The sequence below is a fragment of the Cucurbita moschata genome, unplaced genomic scaffold (assembly GCF_002738365.1).
Source record: "Cucurbita moschata cultivar Rifu unplaced genomic scaffold, Cmos_1.0 Cmo_Scf00001, whole genome shotgun sequence".
NCBI classification, from domain to species: domain Eukaryota; kingdom Viridiplantae; phylum Streptophyta; class Magnoliopsida; order Cucurbitales; family Cucurbitaceae; genus Cucurbita; species Cucurbita moschata.
Genome location: NW_019268517.1, coordinates 3,568,359 through 3,586,973, shown reverse-complemented (window position 1 = coordinate 3,586,973; position 18,615 = coordinate 3,568,359). Strand labels below are relative to the sequence as shown.

The window sequence follows — 18,615 nt, the reverse complement described above, 5'->3', positions numbered from 1 at the left end:
TTTTTTTTTTTTTTTTTTTTTTTTTTTTTTTTTTTTTTTAATTTTTTTTATAAGAGACAATTTTATTGATGAGTGAAATTTACAAGAGGGATGTATAATCCATGATGTTTACAAAAGACCTTCCCAATTTGCAATGAGGGAGGTGTAACTATAGGAAGTAAAAATATTAGGCAGTTTACACCAAGATATAGCTTGGTAAACAATATTGTCGAAAAGTTTTGTGTAGGTCTGTGTCGTTTCTGCAAATATTCTCTGATTTCTTTCTTTCCACATATTCCAAAAGAAAGCCATGATTAGGTTTTTCCATAATAGGGCTTTTGCGTTCTTGAAAGGGTGGTACGTTAAGGCCATATCCAAAAAATCCTTTACCTCCCTAGGAAATGTGAGATGCCATCCGAATATATTAAGAATCGTTGATTAGTAATGTATTTTAGTTTTTAGACTCGTTGCCTCTGGAGTTTCAGAAAAATACGTGAAATTTTGCCAACTCAAGCATATCCCACTCTTTCCTTTTCCTTTTGAAATTTCTGTTATTATTATTATTTTTTTGGTAGCATTTGCCCGATGTATCTTAGCTTTTCTCTCAAGTGGGCGATGACCATAGAAGTCCAGAAGTTTGTAGTAGAGAACACGGAGCCCTATGCTAAAAGTACAATAATATAAGAGAACACAAAGGAGTTGAAGCCAACGTGGAGCATTTCACTTGAACTCATATCTGAAATGCTTGTGCACGCAAACAAAGCAGTTCCCCTACTTTGGTTGCCTTTTTCGTTCCTAAATTTCCTTGAGAGAGTTATTTTTCCAAGCTCCCTCAAGGAATGATTTTCCATAAAACAATGATTGTAGCGAGAAGAAGATGCCCCATGTGTGTAGGTTCCAACTTCTTCATACTTTCCTTCCCTTAAAGGTAATTTACCATACTTAATTTTGAGGTCGTGACGGCAGATTCTTCTTGAGGGAAATCTCCTGGTATTTAGAATGGAAGGCCATTCCAATCCTAATTCTCCTTATACTTGGAAACAGATTATTTTCCATCTTGAGGTGGGGACTTCTTGTAGTACCCAATCCTTCACAGAGGAAGTCCTTAATCCACAAATACCGAAGGCAGCTCTTGCCAGAGGATATGTAGTGAGAACTGTGCAAGAGGGATGAAGTCTCACTGGACCAAATTAGGAAGAACGAGATTAATGATGAATGTCTGGTAAAGCTTCTATCCATTGTAAAGGACAGGTTAGGAACAAAACGGTACAATTTTCACCTTCTAATAGGAATGGCTACATTGGTTCAGTTGGAAGAACAATTGGGATGTTTTGATTCAATGTTGTCATTTAGATTCAGGCCCTCTTTTAGCAAAATCCAAAAGAAAACTTGATTATTTTTGGTTAACAGACCTTCCAGAAAAGCTTTGAAGTGAGATCTTTGTGGATTTACTTTGGAACGATCTTGCTAGAAAAGGAGGCAGTGTTATCAGAGCTGCTTTGAAGTGAGATCTTTGTGGATTTACTTTGGAACGATCTTGCTAGAAAAGGAGGCAGTGTTATCAGAGCTGCTTTGCCATTTCTTAACCTGATAAATTCCTTTGGAAGTGAAAATACCAAACATCTCCCCCATTGCATCCGGCTGCTGCTCCACCATTTCCTATCTGGAATTTATACTAGGAAATTTTTTAGTGAAGGGGTTTCCTATTTCATAGGGTCTGTTCAGTATTTGACTGTCCTACTGCCTACACACTGAATCTTGTGTCTTCTCTCAGAAATAAATATTCTCTGTTTAATCTGTTTTTCCCAATTTTCTCAGTAAAGTTTCACAAGAGTGCTGTTTGTGTACAAATATTTTCTTGTAATTTGTCTTTGATTCTGTACAATGTCAATTGCAGGTTAAGAAGCTGACTGAACAATTTCCAGCCACTATACCTTTGGCGTTGGTATTAAAAATGTTTTTGGCAGATCGTAGTCTTGATCAGTCCTATTCTGGCGGCTTAAGTTCTTACTGTTTGGTGAGTTGTCCCAACCTCTTTTTGTAGCTTAATGTAATCAAAATGCTCCAAGTCTTTGATGTTTTCAGTGATTCAGAGGAAATATATTTTTTTAATGATATGATTTCATTAAAAGGAAAGGATTACAAGAAAATAAGGGAGAAATGTCTCTTGTTATTACTAGGATATATTTAAGAACGAAAAAGAAGGTCCAGCCTACAGCTGAGGTAAAGAAAACCCTCACCAGGCGAATACTATTACAAGAAATGTCTCAAATCCAAACTTATCAAGAAAAGTGAATAAACTGCTTTGAAGAGCACTCCAACACGAGGCTATATACTGTACCATCTTGAAGGATCCTGTATCTTGTTTAAATAAGAAAGAAATAAAAAAAAAATCTCTTCAACTTTTGTTTCTTATAAAAATAAAACGGCTTAAACTGTGCATTTCCAAAGCACTTTATCTTTCAGCTACCAACCCGGGAGAGCTTCAGTGAGCCAAAAAGGATCATCCTTTGGTAAATGGCAATGCAAAAGCACATAATCAAGAGTTTCTTTTTGAAGGAAAACAGCAAGCGCAAGGGAAAATAAACCAACCGGGATTTTTCTGTTGGACGGTGTGAATATTGAAACTTTTCTAGGCAATGAACCTCAGTTTTTTTTTTTATAATATCTTTTTAGCCTTCTTTGGGGTTTACCCTCTGAAATAGTTGACTAGAACATCTAACTTCAATTGGCAATTAACATCCAACTTCCGTACAAAAGTGACGGTATTTGCAAGTTTTTAGTAAATGGACAATCCAAGAACAAACGAGCAAGATTCTTTTCTTCTTGAACACAAACAAAGCACGAGGGGAAATGAACTAGCTAGTACTTTCTTTTGGAACTGGTCACTTGAGTGTTGAGGCTTAGGCAATGGACACAATATTTTAAGAAAAATTTATTTATTTTAAACCTTCCTTGGATACCCTCCCTAACCTGATTGATCAGAGGTATCTTTTTTTTTCTTTGTTAATTTTTAATTTCTTTTTTAAGAACTGAGCTTTTTATTGAGAAAAAAATGAAAGAATGTACAAGGACATACAAAAAAGAAACAAAGTCCACGAATGAATCCCTCAACTAACTACAAGTAGGGATTCCATCCAAAAGAAATATACCAAACTAGTAATTACAAAAAGCTCCATGAGTAGAAACCCACCAGGAGCATTACATCTAACCCCCCAAACATCCTCTCAAGATCTTTCCACGCCTCCAAATATCCTGTTGTTCCTCTCCAATCAAATCCCCCACAAAGTTGTAAAAGTACAAGCCCGACACAAATTTCTACCCTTCTAATACTAGTGAGAATTCAAAGGCACCTCTTTGATCATATATATATATATTTTGATAAGAGACAATTTCATTGATGAGTGAAATTTACCAGAGGGATGTATAATCCATGATGTTTACAAAAGACCTTCCCAATTTGCAATGAGGGAGGTATAACTGTAGGAAGTAAAAATATTAGGCAGTTTACACCAAGATATAGCTTGGTAAACAACATTGTCGTTTCTGCAAATATTCTCTGATTTCTTTCTTTCCACATATTTCAAAAGAAAGCCATGATGAGGTTTTTCCATAATAGGGGTTTTGCGTTCTTGAAAGGGTGGTACGTTAAGGCCATATCCAAAAAATCCTTTACCTCCCTAGGAAATGTGAGATGCCATCCGAATATATTAAGAATCGTTGTCCAGAAATTTTGAGTGTATGTGCATTGCATAAACAAGTAACTTTGTGATTCGTTTGCTTTCTTGCATAGTGGACACCAATTTGGAGAGAGAGTGATGTAAGACATTCTTTTTTGAAGATTTTCAGTTGTGCTGATGGCTTTATGCGCTATTTCCCAAAGGAAGAACTTCACCTTTTTAGGTTGATGTCCTTTCCATATTGTCTTTGCTAGCGTGGGATTTATTGCTTCTACTTTTTCCCCCATGTCCATCATCAAGGATTTTGTAGAAAAGACCTCGTCTCACAAGAAATTTCTCATCAAGCACTCCATGGACTTGCTCATTCATGGATTCCAATGTGGGAGAGAGTTAATAGGGATCCCACTCATGGATGAGGGCAAGTCTCTTACCTTTCTTTTCTTGGACAAGAGACGTATTCAATTTAGGTAAAATTGGGAAGAGGTTCATAAAAGTTGATTTATCGGTGCAGTTCACCAACTTCTCTAGGGGACAGCTGCTTGGTTCTTGGAGGATCAAAGACATATCCCATTTATTTTACCTCTAAGATGTATCCAACTATTATCAAAACTTTATTGATGTGAGGTCTGGCACTAGTTCGTAGCCACCTACATTTTAATTTTTCAGGACCACACGTGGAGATTGCTGTTTTTCCAATTATTCTTCCTCTTAGTCTTCTGGGGCTAGCTATTTGTTCTTTCTTGATTGCTTCAGAATGTCTTCTTGGTTCTCTTTGCTTTTATTTCATTACTAGCATGTTTTTATAATTGATAAAGCTCGAAGATGTTACCTTTGTTTTATTAACAAAAAAAAAAAAAAAAAAAAAGAAGGAATCTAGTGGTTATTCATTTTAAAACACTAGCTTTTGCAATGAGGTTTTTAAATTTCTTGTTGCAACTCTTCTGCAGGTATTGTTGATTGTACGCTTTCTCCAGCATGAACATCATCTTAGCCGTCCTATCAACCAAGTAAATTCCTGTTATCTTTTTGTAAGGGTTTATTTGAGAAGCTGGACTAGCACTGCAAATTTATAAGGAAGGATCTCCAAGAAATTCAATCTTCATTGCTGTGACATAAAATTTCTTATGATAAACTAAGAGCAGTGTATATGTTAAAATCTTGAGGCCTGTTTTAATATTTTAATCATTGCTGTTGCCACTCTCTCCCTGGGCATTGGTTGTAGATATTGGTGATTATGAATTTAAACTTATCCAACCAAACTCAATGTTCCTGCAGAACTTCGGGAGCCTTTTAATGGACTTCCTTTACTTCTTTGGGTAAGTTTGACTTTCTTTATTATTATCATTTCGTTTCAAAAATAAATAATATCACTTACATTTCCACTTTATAGGGGAAAAGAAAACTGAAGTTCAGTTTCTAATTCCAGTTTTTTTCGCACTACAACAGTGGACTGCAACTTTAATTTGTATTACTTTTAATCCAGGAATGTCTTTGCAACTTTAATTTGTATTACTTTTAATCCAGGAATGTCTTTGATCCTCGTCAAATGCGTATTTCAATACAGGGGAGTGGAGTCTATATTAAGAGAGAAAGGGGATATAGGTAAGTTGTTAATTCCAAATTGATTATCGCTCAGGTTTATTTTGATGGCATTTCTTAGTACTATCTAAGGCGTTGCCCACTTTTACCATTTATAGGTTAGTTATAATTGCTAACAACGTTCCATTTTTATGTAGCATTGATCCTTTACATATTGATGATCCTCTTTTCCCCATGAATAACGTTGGACGAAATTGTTTCCGTATTCATCAATGTATCAAGGTGAGGCATCTGTCCTTATGGCATCATTTACTTTGTCAAGTTCAGAATTATGGTGTGGATTGTACTTCACATAAATATGGGACTCAATTTAGAAATATCCCTTTGCAATACAATCTTTTTTTTTTTTTTTTTCCCTTAAACTAGGTATGAACTTCTATATATTTATGAAAGGAACAAAACTGTTTAAAGGATACAAACTCCAAGAGGAAGAGAGGAACTGAGTGCGAGGAAGAGAGGAAGTAGAGGAAGTGAGAAATAGTGAAAGCAAAGAGAAGAAAAAGACAAAACGGGAATTCAGAGAGGGAATATCATCCCTAAAGAAAGAAAGAAATATAAAAGACTTAAGAAAACACATGAGCTTTATGAAAATCCAGCCTTGTATTGAACCAACCCGACACCTACTCTGAAAACCCCAAAGGAACATCAAGAATCTTTGACTTTGGACTCATCATAAAAAAACATGAAGCTCTAGTTTTTTTTATCCTTTATTGAAGAACTGAACTTTTACTGAAAATCATATTAAAAAAAATCAAGTTTGAAATCCTACTAAAGAAAGAGACTCAAATCTGGTAAAATGAGATGTAACGAATAATTACAAAAGGACTTTGTCACCGATGCCCAAAAAGAAACATAGAATCTAACAAGGGAGAAAACTTCACAAGAGCCCCTATCCACTTCACTAAAGGTTATATTGCCACAAAAGCTTTCCCCTCTCGAAACAACAATCATCTCTGAGTAATCTTTGTGATTTAATCGTCAAAACCAAATGTGTCAAAGTAACTCCAAATAGACTGTGCCACTGTTCCCAAGGATTTGATCCAAGTCTTCCTCCACCCTCCGACAAAGAATGCAACAAAAATTCCCTATCAAAGAGGGCAACTTCCGCTAGCTTCCTTTTAGAATGAGCTTCAATCCAAGGGTCATGTTTATTAACAATGCAACCTTTCTTGTTGGGAAAAATAATCATGTTGTCCATGTAAAACCAACGTCTCTATTTCAATTTTGTACTTTGAAGTTGAGGCAAATTAGCTGAGCAACTTTATTTTTTAAATGAAAATGTAAAATAATTTTGCCTAGAAAATGAGTTGCTGAGTGTAATTTGTAAAGTGACTTGGTCATGATTTTTCTTTTGATACAGAACAACTTTCCTGGACTTTCTCACTTGAAGGAAAATGCTTGAGTGTTAAAATTAATGACATAGATTAAGATAGATAACTCTTCTGAACACAAGAGGCTCATTCAACACTGCTACTTGCATGCATCTTTAACACGGTTATGATACAATATTGGTCTTAAATCAGATTCTTGGCTGTACATACAAAATTTTATTTTACATTACTATATTTTCCTATGATTGTCCCATCAAAAATATTTAATATGATCGTGTTCTATTTTGCTTATTCAAAACTTTTGTTCATTGTAGGCTTTTTCAGAGGCTTATTCTATTTTGGAGAGTGAGCTGATATCCCTTAATGATAATGGTGATTCTAGTTCAGATGCAACTAGTAGTGTGCTGCAGAAAATAATCCCTAGCATTGATTTATCATAAGGGTTGCACTGTTATCTTTATATGCATGCAGGTAAATTTAAGTTAGTTTATGTTGTTAATTGTTATTTCTTTCAATTTAAGTTAGTTTATGTTGTTAAAAAGCCTTCGGGAGAAATCTTATAAAGGCTAAATGTACTACATCAGATAAAAATCAACCCCCTCCATCTTCTGCAAAAGGGTCGAAATACATAAAGAAATATCAAAACCTCATCACCAACCGGACTTGCTATAGGGTGGGTGATGGAGGACCCATGGATTGAAAACATCATTCTGGACTGACCCATGGATTGAAAACACTACTTTAGCCTGCGGTATCCACTTTTATATAGGCTCTCTCATAACAAAAATCCACTTTTATATAGGCTCTCTCATAACAAAAATGTCACTGTCAAATTAACGTGAAATGTTGTTAACAAATTGTGGGACCTGAAGCTTGGTAGGAATTTAAAGGATAACGAAGCAACATAATGGGCCGAATTAAGCCTTGACCCTGCCCCAGTGGTATTGTGAAACAAAACAGACTCACTAACTTGTCTCCCCAATTCTGAGAGGTATTCTCAAAATCCTTGATGATGGACATGGGGAAAAAGTAGAAGCACTAAATCTCACGCTAGTAATATGGAAAGGATATCACCCTAAAAAAAAATCACAAAGCCTTTCATTACACTTTCTCCAAACTTGGTGTCCATTATGCAAGAAAGGAAATGAATCACAAGGCCACTTATTTATGCAATGCACATACGCTCAGAATATTTGGACAATGATTCTCAATATATTCGGATCGCATCTCACATCTCCTAGAGAGGTAAATGATCTATTGGACATGACCCTAACCTACCACCTTTCAAGAATGCAAAAACCCTACAAACTTATACAAAATTCTTTGACAATGTTGTTTACCAAGCTATATCTTGGTGTGACATCCCTCACTATAAATTGGGAAGGTCTTTTGTAAATATCATGGTCGTAAATTTCACATAATCACAGCTCCCAGTCTTGGAGGACGATTCTACCTAGTATCTTGTATCTTAGACACTACGAACGAACAAGAAGTAATTTGTACATGTTGCAAACAACTCAAAAGTATAGGACTCAGATCCTCCTATTTCTTTCCTTCAAAAGCTCCCGAATAAACTTCCTTACAGCACACCTTCACATAACTCCGGCGTATCCTCTAAGGCTCCTCCCATTTAAAGCTTCTCAAAGCCAATCTAAGACAAATGCCGGCTTACATGATAAAAAATCAAAGGCCTTAAAAATTTGATTCCACCCTCTCGATGCAAAAGGACACCTGAGGAAGATCCATTGTTTTCTTCTCTCCTTAAGCACAGAATACGCACCAAAATAAAATAGTTTCCTGGTGTCCTTTGATATCTATAGTGAGTGTTGAAGGAAGGGTCTTGATTTAAGGAATATTTGTGTAATTAAGAGATATTTGTGTAGTCCCTTTACATAAGGGAAAATATTACCTAATATATAGGGATTGATTGTAGGGATTGATTTATTTATATATTATTATTACCTAGTATCTAGGGATTTAGCTAGATTTAATTTTATCTAGTATCTAGGAATATTTTTTTTAGCCTTCCGGATCATAAAAGGAACCTGTATCTTGATGAGATTGTTTATACTTGCAACGACTTTTGTGAGCAAGACTCCATAGGAACACATTTATCTTCCTTGGGAGATTAAACTTCCAAATCAGGCTGACCATTGGAGTTATAGGCTTTTGGCTAGTTTTTGTTACCTTTATAAAAGCCCACCTAGTAGAGAATGCCCCTGATTTTTCAAGAGACCAAAGAGCTGTCCACTCCTTCCTCCAATCTAATGGTATCATGGATATGAACTGAAGCCAACTGTCAAATTCTCTATCTATATTTAGTAAGGAGATTTCCTTTACCTTTCTATTGGGGAAATGAAGGCTTTATTTATTAATTGATTAGAATCCAATGTCGATGTTTTTGAATTGATATGTATTCGTGTGTTCTATTTAATACTAACACTACCAAAAAATTAGTGTTATTTCCAATGGTCATCGTTCACATTGCTCTCTCCATTTCACTTTTTCTTTATCATTCGAAGGAATGAACACACAGAACAAAAAGAACAAGATTGCATGTTGAGCTTAAGTTTCACCTTGATGCTTGTCTTTTAACGGCCAGAGACTTTGTGCACCTCGAGGGTTTGCAATCAGATTTTAGGCAGCACTTGATGAAAAGGCTCATTATCACAGTAGATTAGATAGATAATGTTGCAAGAGTAGCTTGTATTACTCTCCTTTCTTGTTTTTCATCAAAGAAGAACATAGGCCTATTTATAATATATATATATATATATATATATATATATATATATATAAAAGGCTAACTAATCCCTCTAGAGAATAAACTAATCCCTCTAGAGAATAGGAAACAAAAAGGAAAAGCAAACTAATCCCTCTAGAGAATAGGAAACAAAAAGGAAAAGCAAACTAATCCCTCTAGAGAATAGGAAACAAAAAGGAAAAGCTAACTAATCCTCTAGAAATAGGAAACAGAAAAGAAAAGCAAACTAATCCTCTAGGGAATAGGAAGCATAAAAAAAAGCTAACTAATCCTCTTGAAAATAGGAAACAGAAAAGAAAAGCTAACTAATCCTCTAGGGAATAGGAAGCATAAAAGAAAAGCTAACTAATCCTCTTTGGAATGGGAAATATTACAGGAAAGGAAACAAAAAATAGACTAGTTCCCTTACTAAATGGGACTACACCAATATTTCTCAAATTAAAGGTTATTCCTTTGACAGATACATCTAGTGCTTATAATGCGGCATCTGATGCTCTCTAACCTCTCTCCTCTCTCCTCTCCCTACCGGTGAAAGATGAAGCCTCCGACTGATAACCATCCTAGAGTACAAAACCATTTTCACCTCACTGAAGCTTCCTCTGATCAAAGCTTCTTCCTCACTTTTTCCAATGAAAATGTCATGGCTCCTTGCCTTGTTTTACTCAACATCGTGACCTTTCCCTGACACAAGTTTTTCAATGAAGCGAGAGTAGAGGAAAATATCATTTGGGTTAAAAAGATCTCAAACAATAAGCGCAACTACGCTGAAAGAGCCAAGCTTGGAGCAGGAGTTTTAAATAAGCCCATTTTCCCTCTCGGCCACGAAAACTGGTTGGTGATGGTTTTATCTTTATCATTAACTCCACCAACAAGCTTCCACAGGTTGTTAATGGGCACTCTTCAGACAAAGAGGCTTTAAAAAAGGAATTGAATGGAAACCATCAGCCACCCAAGTCTAGTGACACAGTATTGATGATGAAGCCACCCCTTTTCAGTTTGCAACGTTTTACATATTCTCTACTTATCATCTGCTGTCATTGTACAAAGAAAACATTTTCATGATAGTTGGCATGATATCTTGTGAACCCTTCAATAATACCTATCGGCTTTCTCATCAGTTAATCCTATTCAACCAGATAAGGCTCTTCTTTCATGTGAAGACAACGAACAAGAGTCCTTGCAAATATCAAGGGATGATATATCGTTGGTGAGTTTCATGTTCGTTTCTTCCCATAGAGTGCTGGAATTATGCATGGAGATCGAAAGGTTCCATCATAGGAAGGGTGGATAAAGGATAGAAATCTACCGTTATACAAATGTTCAATAGAAATCTTTAAGAATTGGCGACAAATGTGGTGGATACTTAGATAAGGCATACAAAACCTTATTTTAAATGTATATGATGGAGAAAATAAAAGTAAGGGAATTCATCATGCGTTCTTACCAGTGAAATTTTACTTGTCATCCTTTATGTTGGTCACAATTGACCCTTCCTTTATGGAGGAGTATTGTATTGGGTACATGGCTGGAATCCGTGGCAAAACTTGGCAAAACTTCCACCGTGCCAGTGTGAGAGAAAAGCCACGCGCCACCCAAGATAAAGGTGATGTTTGTTTGGAAAATCCCTAGAAACTATACACTCGTTTTTGGCATTAATGGAATTCAATCAATGATATTAAGTCTCTTAAGACCTATTTAGGGTGCTCAAATTTAGAGTAAAAAAAAAAATAGGTAGGAACAATAGTTTAATCTAGATCTGTTTGATTTTGGTCTTATACAAGATAGTCTAGCTTTGGTCTTATACAAGATAGTCTTATACAGGAGCTTTTCTTATTTATTTATGATGCATCTACTCTATATAATTGGGGTGCAGATAGGAGTTAATCCATAATGGAAGATATCAATTTTAATATCTACCCGAATCTGATTAAGAAAGAATCAAATTACATATGTAACCTATTATGTATTTCTTTTCACCTCATTTTTTCGGAGAGTGGCTTGCCTTCCTGTACTTGTGATGGAACCCATCAAATTGACCTTCCCCTTTTGTCTCTCAATAAATCGCACCCACAACATTCTTCCTCTCGCACATAACCTTTTTCCTCTTCCAACTCACATGATTTTTTATGTGCCCACACTTTATACTTTGAACCGACCACCTTTTCTCCCAAAAAGCCTTCTCAGCCACAAAACTTCATTGACCATTTACCCACTCCCCCAAAATCAATGCTGAAAACATATCGGACCATCTTTTGATGGTGTTATCTTATCTTTGGTAAGGTAACCAATCCTTTCTTGTCTACAAACATACATCTGGACACTTTGGGACCAACAAAGAAAGTTATCCCTCTTAAGCTGAATGGTGGTAATTTGGACAGTAGGACTATTGGAATGGATAAGATTATTTGTGACTCTGGCAATCGAAGACTTATTATTTGACTTAAAAGTTGGAAAAACAGAAACCAAACACACAAAAAGCAGCAGTCAAGAAAGATAAACAGTTAGCAAAAGTTTGGGGGGAAAAACGATAGATGAGCAGGGCACTAGGTTGAGCAGTGACGATGGTGCAGCTTATCGGCGGTGTAGATAAAGGTAGCAATGGTGGTGGTTGGTGACAAAAACAAGTTTTTGAGCAGACACCTATGGGAATCCGTGTATGAGACCTGATATGAAGAATGCGAATTGTGGAGCCTAAGGAGGTGTGAATTCGTCTGGGTGGCGGTGGGTAAACACATACGGATGTTTGAAATAGTTACAGTTGGCAGTGACGGCTGGGTGGATTTGTTTATTAGGGTTTCTAAAGCTTTGATACCATGTGAAGTATAAGAGAAATAATATTTTCTTTCTATTTTATTATGAGAAGAAAGTTCTTATATAGAAGAAACACCAACTTAAAAATAAAAAAAGATCAACTAAAAAGGAAATAACAAACAATTTTCATGCCTTGTGCCATCCTAATAGGATTTGAGGAGGGGATTTTAACCTCACTAGATGGACTTGGAAGAAATCAACTTTATCTGCTCCTACCCGCAAAATGGAAAAGTTAATTGATTCATTGAATTGTCATTTACTTGGCCTAGCTTCCGATCCATGGCAACTTTGACTCTCATTGACTGGTTTTTGATCGCTGAATGTACTATGAAAAAAAATGGTTCTACAAAGGACTGTAGACTTGAAAAATCACATCGTACAACTATTCTATTTGCCTCACTTTGGTTTAGGAGTCCTCGGGACCTACACCTTTAATGACTTATCAATGCTTGGCTTAATCACCACTCTTTCTTTCGGTTGGTTAATATTTTGTGGTCGGCCACACTTATCAAGGATGCCCTGGCCATGGTTTTATCCAAAAATTAAAGGTGTTGAAGGAGTAAAACAATAGAACCAGCTCTTTTTTGGGCACCAAAAGAAAGTGAAATCAAGACTTCACAGTGAGCTAGGAAGCGACTGGCCAGTTAACTGGGTAAGATGTCCAAATAAGGCTAGCTATTAAAGCGGAATTACTGGCTATCTCTGTCAATGAAGCAGCTATGTGGCGCCAAAGATGTAAAATCTAAGTGGTTACCAGAGGGTGATGCCAACACTGCTTTTTCCCACCTTATTGTACAGCTAATAGATGAAGGAACCATTGTGGAAATTCTTTCAGCTAATCTAGTGAATGGCAATGGGATAGAGAGGGAGCTCATAGGCTTTTATAGAAAGCTTTTCACCAAAAAGGATGGTAGGAGAACAGTGCTCGATAATAGGGATATAAGCCCTATTACAGCCGAACAGAGAGACTTCTTAGAGACTCCTTTCACAGAAGTGGAAATTTACAAAGTATTTATAGATTTGGGATCTAATAAGACACCTGGGCCTGATGGATCTACCAATGAATTCCTTAGAAAATCATGGAACATCCAGGAAGACATAATAGGAGTGTTCGATGATATTTTTAGGAATACGATCATTAATGCTATCTTTAGCAAAACATATATTTGTCTCATCCCAAAAAGGAACATCAGTAAACTAGTGAGTGATGATTGGCTGATTTGCCTCACTACTTGTCTTTAGAATGTTATAGCCAGAGTACTCTCAGACAGGATGTAACCTCTAATGAATAAGAAGGGGAATCCCCTTTCCTCTTTCTTATTCATCCTTGTGGATGATTGCTTAAGTAGGATGCCTTTATTGGCCGCCTACTTTTTTGGGTCTCCCTCTGAATATCAATCCTCGTCATCAATCTTTGTTTCACGCATAGATAAAGGTGGGAGACACTCATACAAGCTACCTCACTAATTTTCCCATATGTTACTTCTCATTATTTCTTGTTCCTGCTGAAGTCACAATGATTATTGAGAAGTTGTACATGAATTTTCTTTGGAAGGGAGGCCAAAATAGAAAGGGCAGCCACCTTCTTAGATGGTCTATCTATCCAAGCACCTATTGAAGGAGGATTGGGCATATATGATTTGTACAAGAAAAATGTACCCATCTTGGCTAAATGGGTTAGGCGTTTCTACCAAGAAAAAGATGCTCTCTGAAGAAGAATTATTGCTACTAAATATGGAGCTACTCACTATATCTGAAACTGGGTAGGTATTCTATCCACACATCAAATGCCCTCGGACATCAATAGATAAATTGTAGCAGCTTGTTTACACATACAAATTCTATTGTTAAGAGGGAAGATAAGACACTGTTCTTAAAGGATTTATGTTCAGATGCAGCAAATCTCCAAGTACAGATTTTTATATTCAACTCAGCCATGGGTGATCAACAGTTTTCACATCCTCCAGTGCAAATCTCCTTGGATTACTTCATCTCCTAGCTGCTGCCAAATGTGTTGTAAGATCTGAGAAACATGAGTTTGTCTGTGTTGTAAGTATAGCTTATCAACCCTCCTGTCTCAATGGAGGTGTTTTTGGTAATTATATCTAATAGGGCTTTTAACGATTTTATCTTTTTCATACTTCAATGAAATGATTTCTGGTTTCTATTAAAAAAATGCTCAGTACCCATAACTTGTAGATATCCTCATAGGATTATTTGAATCTTTCTTATGTGAACTTGATTACATGGGAAGGGTGATAAGATTCTTTTCCTTGTTTATTTAAATGAGTGAATACTCAAGATTTAGAGCTATGAACATGCATTTGAAGACATTAGAAATCTACGTTACTTTTTGGGGATGGATGTAGCTCAAACAAACTACAGGATCTTGTGCTGGAGGAAATATGTTAAATGATATTCCAAATACTTCAGAAGAACATGGGTTTAATCCAAGTAGTTCTGGGACTCGTGAACGAACACTATATGTTGGGTACTCATTGAGGAGGAAGCAATGTCTTGGTTATTGAAAGTTACATTGTTAATAGGAAAACAAATTATACTAAAAGCCTATAGTGGAACATGTAATGTCAGTAGCTTTTACCTCATGGTGGAACATTTGCGGAAAAAACACTCCCCTCCATGGCTGACCAAGGCGTGGTTTCATTCACAAACTAACAGGCATCAAATCCACCATTTGGCTCTTGGAACAATGAGACCTTTGGCTACACTACTTCTCAGAGGAACTATCTCTGTACAGAACTTATTTTGCGCTCTCGAGGAAATAGGGACCTTCTTGCTATGCATGGTGCACAGAAAAGTCTATCAAGGTTATACTCTTTTCCTTGGCCCCTAAGGAAGAGACTCTTTGGAGAGAAAATGCAAGGCCAGATGTTGAATGAGATCCTTGTAGCAAAAGGCTTTGGAATTGAGTGAAGGAGATGGATCTGACAGTATATTTTATCCACCAAGTTTTCTATTATTGTGAACAGATGTCCTAGAGAGGAGATTCTTGCTTCTAGAGGATTTAGTTAAGGTGATCCTCTCCGATCCCTTCTTTATTTATTATTATGATGGAGTGCCACAATAGAGTTTTGTTCCAAGCTGCCTCCAAGAACTTGATCAAAGGCTTTGAGATGGTTAATGGATCTATCAACATAAATCATCTACAATTTGCCAATGATACCATCCTTGGGGCTATCTCCTCTATCACTCTTGATAAGCATGCCTTGGTTAAATACAGTTGGAACGCAGAAGCTGAAATGTGGGATTTAAAGATAAGAAACCTAAAGAATGCTGAAATTGAGGAATTGGCTGATCTTATGCATTCCTTGTCTTTTGTACACTTGACACAATCTTCAGTTTATGGGTGTGGAGGCTTGATAGCCGAGGATTCTTCTCTACTAAGTGCTTACTGAATGACATCGACTCAAAAATGAATTGGACCTTCTATACAAATCTATACATAGATTGAAAGAGATCAGAAGGTTTTTTACAGCCGAGGAACAAACTATTGAGCAGTTTTTTTATTCCACAACCTTTTTGGCCATCACTTAACGTAAATTATCTCCTCTGATCTTTCATTATTGTTATAGCTTGAGAAGTTTTATGTAACTCCCACTGGTTGGAGCTTCTTTTCCCCCTCATTTTTTTTTTTTTTTTTTAAATTTCATACTGTGAACGAAATTGTTTCATATATTTTTAAAAAATATATATAAAAAATTCTATAACCGGAGAAGAAATGGCCTCTTTATGCAGTTTTTAATTTCTCTGAACGAAAGATGCTATCTTTGACGGTAATAATAGAAGTACTTATGACTTGTAGGATAATGTGCATCACACGGGACCGTATCCTATCCTTCAATTTAATGATGGGTTTGTCCACTTATCAACGAGGTGGAAGTGCCGCCCACGGCAATAGGGTATGTGCTAGGTTCCATGGCTTTTTCTAGGAATGAGCGCTCACCTTTCAGTTTCATGGTCTTCATTGTCCTTTATTTACTTTTTTCTATTCATAGTGTCTTCCAAAATAGTGTTCAGCTGCTCTGGTCGTCATTTGGTCCCCACTGCGAATTCTTTAGTGGGAGTTTGTTTGGATCAAACTTGAAAGATGCCTTTAACCTTTACAATTACCAAATGAGAGAATACTAGAACCCTCATGCATGCAATTTTTGTCTTACTGAAAAAGAAAAAAAGAAACTTGAAAAGCGATCATGAAGAACTTATGCTTGTATGTTCACTACATAGGGTCAAAACTGGTTATTCAGGTAGGAACCATAAGAGGCGGGGTTTCGTCCACTTGCTTGCCCGGCGTTCTATCTCCACAACAATTGAGGTACAAGCTAAGCTCTCCTTCTTCAAGATCGAGCACGTGTCTATTATTTCTTGAGATTTTCTTTTGCGTAGTTTACATTTTATGCCAACTATTCCAATGTCGTTCAGTTGGTGATCATCATTTTGTCCCCACTGAAATCTTTCTTTGATGGTGGCTGTCATCTCAGCAAGCAGGTAATGGAATCCCCTTTATGGGCAAGTAAACTCATCCTCTTTACTTTTTGAGATGCAAATAGCGTATGACATACATATCTTCTCTTTCGTTTTGTCAAATTTATCTCCGTTTGGGATCATACATCTGTACATTGCACCGTAGCAATCTCAAGTTATCATAATTTTGTAGGACTGCTGCTTTGCTTACTCGTACCAATTACGGCAAGCTCCATCTGAGCACCTGTCATACGAGCTCTCTGGCTGCACCTGTAATGAGCTCATTTGAGAGGCAGCTCCATTTTCACCATTTTTTCCCCTCTCGGTTCATCTGTATTCTGTATACCTTAAGCTTAAAAAGCATACCCCTTGAAACCAAATACTGAATTACTGTCTCAGACGTAATGGCCGTCCTGTGATCCCTTGGTTGATGCAGAAGATAGTTGTACGTAAGGAATTTGGAGAATGTAGACAAGACACTGTTTTCATGGATGATCCGGACTTTTCGTTGTTCATCTATAGCCAGCTTTTATTCGCATATCTCCTTGATCAAGCTCAGTGGTCTGCACGTGGATGACAAGGCATGGCTGCTGGAAGAGGAATACCAAAAGTGGACCGAGTAAATAAAAGAACACTAAGAACACAGCTTGCTTCGTGATTGGATCATTATGCTACACGGTACAAAAAGTGGGTTGCTATCTAAATGGACAAAACACGGTACTATGATTACACCGAACATCACGGTTTTGGAAGATGAAGAGAAGAAAAGAAGACGACCATATAAGATGTATATTGACAGTTTAGGGGATGTGTTCGATCATTGTTTGTGAAGTAGCTCTCTTTCTAAAGTTTGCATTCACAAAACTTGTAAAGATAGCATCCACCTTCAAAACTGCACTGAGTAAATCTTGACTGTAATAGTTAGTTTGGGATTTCAATATGCACTGAGAATTTAACAATGTATTAAAAGAGACAGAGCCCCATTGACCGCAATTCCTATATATTTGGTAGATATTTGTAAAATCCAAATCGGTAGATATTTGATAAAGATCTGGTAGATTATATCTATATATACGCCATTAGGCAGTGCTTCCAAAATATACTTTTTTTTCATTCTCTGTATTCTCTTGTTGTACATACGTCAATATTCTTCTTTGTATTTTCTCTCTTGTTCTTTGTGTACATCTTGATCGATCATAACAATACTTGGTATTGTTAATATCATAATCGAAATCACCTATTTTAGATGTATTGATCTTTCTCAGATTTAATATGCTTCGTCATATCATGCTGAATAGGATTATGTGCAATATTGATTGCATAACTTCGACGACACGATTTCAAGGTATGATTTCAACAATAGCTATGAAGGTTCTAGAGAAGTACAAATGTGTAATGGTACCAAGGGGCAATCATTACTTATTTTTCAATAAGAAGCCAATCAGTTTCATAGGTACAGTTCTTCAGGTGCATGTGTAAGACTTCTAGGTATCCCTGGTTATATCACAAAGGGTAAAATGGGGAAAAAGGGATTGTAAACCATGAGATGGGAATCATGGGTTGAGAGTGTGCGTGTTTTATGGAAAAATAGTGGAGATGATGTTCATGTTGGGGTTTGGTGGAGGGCAGTTGGAATAATGTTGATTTTGTGAATGAGATATTTGTGAAATATAAATATCATACAAAATGTCGACTAGATGGTAAAATATCATCAGTCATATGGTAAAATATATCGATCATATAAGATATTTGCCTATAATAAAGTGTTAAATATGATATATATGGTAAACCATAATTCAAGATTAAATATTTTCAACAATGAACCAGAGTTGTCTTTGTGGAGAGTATCAACTCTCTCGAATAGCGAGATGATGTTTTATCTTTGAGATAGTTGTTAGTTTTATCAAACGGACTTAATAACCAACTGTTTACTGAAGAACCCTCAATAGAATATGGTTGGTTCTTAGAT

The 18,615-nt window shown here is 36.4% G+C and overlaps 1 protein-coding gene across 8 annotated transcripts in view; it reads left to right on the top strand.

Moving 5' to 3' along the window:
• Positions 1-17,419, top strand: part of LOC111435527 — a 39,602-nt gene extending 22,183 nt beyond the window's left edge. For 3 of the 8 annotated variants that reach the window (XM_023073423.1, XM_023073504.1, XM_023072959.1), the window contains exons 11-20: positions 1,877-1,996; positions 4,607-4,666; positions 4,935-4,975; positions 5,184-5,261; positions 5,396-5,480; positions 6,904-7,031; positions 15,989-16,084; positions 16,410-16,497; positions 16,605-16,670; positions 16,840-17,419. In XM_023073423.1, coding sequence (XP_022929191.1) covers positions 1,877-1,996; positions 4,607-4,666; positions 4,935-4,975; positions 5,184-5,261; positions 5,396-5,480; positions 6,904-7,029 — 510 coding nt within the window. In that variant the 3' untranslated portion in view covers positions 7,030-7,031; positions 15,989-16,084; positions 16,410-16,497; positions 16,605-16,670; positions 16,840-17,419. Of the gene's footprint in view, positions 1-1,876; positions 1,997-4,606; positions 4,667-4,934; positions 4,976-5,183; positions 5,262-5,395; positions 5,481-6,903; positions 7,061-15,987; positions 16,085-16,409; positions 16,498-16,604; positions 16,671-16,839 lie in introns of all 8 variants that reach the window. The other 5 variants (XM_023073357.1, XM_023073029.1, XM_023073106.1 and 2 more) reach the window with 5 other exon arrangements.
• Positions 17,420-18,615: the final 1,196 nt, after the last annotated feature.